At 38.4% G+C, this 5,000-nt stretch overlaps 1 protein-coding gene across 3 annotated transcripts in view; it reads right to left on the reverse strand.

The window, feature by feature from the left end:
• LOC115126016 (guanine nucleotide exchange factor VAV3-like) overlaps positions 1–5,000 on the reverse strand; it is a 208,889-nt gene that overhangs the window by 74,445 nt on the left and 129,444 nt on the right. For all 3 annotated transcript variants that reach the window (XM_065019257.1, XM_065019256.1, XM_065019255.1), the window contains exon 19: position 1. This exon is cut by the window's left edge and continues 33 nt beyond it. In XM_065019257.1, the coding sequence (XP_064875329.1) occupies position 1 (1 nt within the window). The remainder of the gene's footprint in view (positions 2–5,000) is intronic.

Consider the following 5,000-nt stretch of genomic DNA (forward strand, 5'->3'; position numbering starts at 1 on the left):
CCTGCAAAGTCAGAAAACAAACACCACTGTGACACACACACACACACACTGAGTCATTTCATTACCAACCAAGTTCACTCTCACTGCAATCTGAAACACAGGATTGTGCAGAGAGGGTGATGACATCAACCTAATGTTTCCACTCACTAACCTACATACAGTTCCTGCACTACCGTTCAAAGGTTTGGGGTCACTTAGAAATGTGCTTGTTATTGAAAGAAAATGTTTTAAAAAATGTCCATTAAAATAACATACAATTTATCATAAATAGCGTGTAGACATTGTTAATGTTGTAAATGACTATTGTAGCTGGAAACGGCTGAATTTTCTATGGAATATCTATATAGGCGTACAGAGGCCCATTATCAGCATCCATCACTCCTGTGTTCTAATGGCACGGTGTGTTAGCTAATCCAAGATTATCATTTTAAAAGGCTAATTCATCATTAAAAAAAACTTTTGCAATTATGTTAACACATCTGAAAACGGTTAATTAATCTCTCTCTCCTGATTAAAGAAGCAATACAACTGGCCTACTTTAGACTAATTGAGTATCTGGAGCATCAGCATTTGTAGGTTTGATTTACAGGCTCAAATTGGCCTGAAACAAAACACTTTCTTCTGAAACTCGTCAGTCTATTCTTGTTCTGTGAAATGAAGGCTATTCCATGTGAGAAATTGCCAAGAAACTGAAGATCTCATACAACGCTGTACTACTCCCTTCACAGAACAGCGCAAACTGGCTCTAACCAGAATAGAAAGAGGAGTGGGAGGCCCCGGTGCACAACTGAGCAAGATGACAAGTACATTAGAGTGTCTAGTTTGAGAAACAGATGCCTCACAAGTCCTCCACTGGCAGCTTCATTAAATAGTACCCGCAAAACACCAGTCTCAACATCAACAGTGAAGAGGCGACTCCGGGATGCTGGCCTTCTTGGCAGAGTTCCTCTGTCCAGTGTCTGTGTTCTTTTGCCCATCTTAACCTTTTTGGGATAGGGGGCAGCATTTTCACTTTTGGATGAATAGCGTGCCCAGAGTGAACTGCCTCCTACTCTGTCCCAGATGCTAATATATGCATATTATTATTAGTATTGGACAGAAAACACTCAAGTTTCTAAAACTGTTTGAATGATGTGTGAGTATAACAGAACTCATATGTCAGGCGAAAACCTGAGAAAAATCCAACCAGGAAGTGGGAAATCTGAGGTTTGTAGTTTTTAAAAGCTTGGCCTACCGAAAACACAGTGGGATATGGATAAGGTTGCACTTCCTACGGCTTCCACTAGATGTCAACCGTCTTTAGAAACTTGAATGAGGATTCTACTATAAAGGAGGGGCTCATGAGACATGTTTGAGTCAGTGGTCTGGCAAGTGCCTCAGGCTCGTGACATGCGCTCCTTTACCTCTCGTTCCAGTGCTTTTCTTCAGACATAGGAAATCTCCGTTTGGAACATTATTGATGATTTATGTTAAAAACATCCTACCGATTGATTCCATACATCGTTTCACTTGTTCCTACGACCTGTAACGGAACCTTGAGTTTTTGTTTGGAAGAAGTGCTCGCGCCTCATGAAGATGAATTAATGGGCTGAACACGCTAACAACAAGTTGCTATTTGGACATAAATGATGGACTTCATGGAACAAATCAGTCATTTATTGTCGAACTGGGATTCCTGGGAGTGCCTTCTGATGAAGATCATCAATGGTAAGTGAATATTTATGGTGTTATTTCTAACTTCTGTTGAGTCCAAAATGGCGGATATTTCTCTGGCTGTTTTTGGCTCTGAGCGCCGTTCTGAGATTATGCATTTTCCGTAAAGTTTTTTTGAAATCTGACACAGCAGTTGCATTAACCTCTTCAACCTATGGGGGCGCTATGTCATTATTGGATAAAAAAACGTGCCCGTTTTAAGCGCAATATTTTGTCACGAAAAGATGCTCGACTATGCATATAATTGGCAGCTTTGGAAAGAAAACACTCTACCGTTTCCAAAACTGCAAAGATATTATCTGTGAGTGCCCCAGAACTGATGCTACAGGCGAAACCAAGATGAAACTTCAAACAGGAAATGAGCAGGATTTTTGACGCTCTGTTTTTCATTGTCTCCTTATATGGTTGTGAAAGCGCCACGAATTAGCCTGCCCTTTCTATCGTTTCTCCAAGTTGTCTGCAGCATTGTGACGTATTTGTAGGCATATCATTGGAAGATTTGCCATAAGAGACTACATTTACCAGGGGTCCGCCCGGTGTCCTTTGTTGAAATTGTTGCGTAATCTCCAAGCTGCTCGCATTCATCCATGTGATTGAGACAGAGAAGAGACTTCCAGAAATGATATATCATGAAGATATATGTGAAAAACACCTTGAGGATTGATTCTAAACAACGTTTACCATGTTTCAGTCGATATTATGGAGTTAATGTGGAAGAAAGTTTGGCGTTTGGATGAATTCATTTTCGTTTTTTTTTTGGTAGCCAAACATGACGCAGAAAACGGACCGATTTCTCCTGCACAAATAATCTTTCAGGAAAAACTGAACATTTGCTATCTAACTGAGTCTCCTCATTGAAAACATCAGAAGTTCTTCAAAGGTAAATTATTTTATTTGAATGGTTTTCTGTTTTTTGTGAAAATGTTGCCTGCTGAATGCTAACGCTAAATGCTAACACTAGCTATCAATACTGTTACACAAATGCTTGTTCTGCTATGGTTGAGAAGCATATTTTTGAAAATCTGAGATGACAGTGTTGTTAACAAAAGGCTAAGCTTGAGAGCTAGCATATTGATTTCATTTAATTTGCGATTTTCATGAATAGTTAACGTTGTGTTATGCAAATGAGCTTGCTGATAGATTTACACAATCCTGGATACATTTTTTTTTCTTAGCTAAACGTGACACACAAAATAGAGCGATTTCTCCTAAACAAATAATCTTTCAGGAAAAATTGAACATTTGCTATCTAACTGAGTCTCCTCATTGAAAACATCAGAAGTTCTTCAAAGGTAAATCATTTTATTTGAATCGTTTTCTGGTTTTTGTGAAAATGTTGCCTGCTGAATGCTAACGCTAAATGCTATGCTAACACTAAATGCTGTTACACAAATGCTTGTTTTGCTATGGTTGAGAAGCATATTTTTGAAAATCTGAGATGACAGTGTTGTTAACAAAAGGCTAAGCTTGAGAGCTAGCATATTTATTTCATTTCATTTGCTATTTTCATGAATAGTTAACGTTGCATTATGGTAATGAGCTTGAGGCTGTATTCACGATCCCGGATCCGGGATGGCTCGACGCAAGAAGTTAAGGAGAAGTATATCTTTAATTCTGTGAATAACACTTGTAGCTTTTATCAATGTTTATTATGAGTATTTCTGCAAAATCACCGGATGTTTTGGAATCAAAACATTACTGCACGTAAGGTGCCAATGTAAACTGAGATTTTTGGATATAAATTTGCACATTATCGAACAAAACATACATGTATTGTGTAACATGATGTCCTATGAGTGTCATCTGATGAAGATCATCAAAGGTTAGTGATTCATTTTATCTATATTTCTGCTTTTTGTGACTCCTATCTTTGGCTGGAAAAATGGCTGTGTGTTTTTTTGACTTGGCTATGATCTAACATAATCATATGTTGTGCTTTCGCTGTAAAGCCTTTTTGAAATCGGACACGATGGGTAGATTAACAGGATGTTTATCTTTCATTTGCTGTATGACTTGTTAATGTGTGAAAGTTACATATTTCTCAAAAAACTATTTTTGAATTTCGTACGCTGCCTTTTCAGCTGAATGTTGTCGAGGGGTTCCGCGAGCGGAACGCCTGTGCTAGAAAGGTTAATATGTTCTTATAATTGGCCAGTCTGTGATATGGCTTTTTCTTTTCCACTATGCCTAGTGGTTAGAGGTTTGGGCCAGTAACCGAAAGGTTGCTAGATCGAATCCCCGAGCTAACAAGGTAAAAATCTGTCGTTCTGCCCCTGACCAAAGCAGTTAACCCACTGTTCCTAGGCTGTCATTGTAAATAAGAATTTATTCTTAACTGACTTGACTAGTTAAATAAACGTTAAATATATATATATATATATATAAAAAAATTCAAATGTCTACACTTTATTTATGATCAATTCTGTTATTTTAATGGGGAAAAAAATATATATTTCAAAAACGAGGAAATGTCCAAGTGACCCCAAACTTTAGATCGGTAGTGTACCTACTAGTGTACATCACTAAGCTACACATCTACATACTAGTGAAAAGTGCAAATCAATCCCAGAACAACAGCAAAGAACCATGTGAAGATGCTGAAGGAAAAGGGTACAAAAGTATCTATACCACAGTAAAACGAGTCCTATAATCGACATAACCTGAAGGGCCGCTCAGCAAGGAAGAAGCCACTGCCCCAAAAGCGCCATAAAAAAGCCAGACTACGGTTTGCAACTGCACATGGGGACAAAGTTCATACTTTTTGGAGAAATGTCCTCTGCTCTGATGAAAAAAAATTAGAACTGTTTGGCCATAATGACCATCGTTATGTTTGGAGGAAAAAGGGGGAGGCTTGCAAGCCGAAGAATACCATCCCAACCGTGAAACACAGGGGTGGCAGCATCATGTTGTGGGGGTGCTTTGCTGCAGGAGGGACTGGTAAACTTCACAAAATAGATGTCATCATGTACACCTACATACTAGCATACATCACTAAACTACATATAATGTGTCATTATATTGTGTCACATTCAGCGTTTGTTTTGGATACTTTCCAAATGTAATCCATTACAGTTACTAGTTACCTGTCCAACATTTTAATCTGTAATGTAACTTTGGGGTTACCCATACTCAGTAATGTAATCTGATTACTTTTTTTGATTACTTTCCCCTTAAGAGGCATTCGAAGAAGACAAAAAGGATCCATCAAACACATTTTGTGTGTCATCATAGTGGTCTCTGACATCATAGTGGTCTCTGACATCATAGTGGTCTCTGACATCATAGTG

This window comes from Oncorhynchus nerka, linkage group LG6 (genome assembly GCF_034236695.1).
Source record: "Oncorhynchus nerka isolate Pitt River linkage group LG6, Oner_Uvic_2.0, whole genome shotgun sequence".
NCBI lineage: Eukaryota > Metazoa > Chordata > Actinopteri > Salmoniformes > Salmonidae > Oncorhynchus > Oncorhynchus nerka.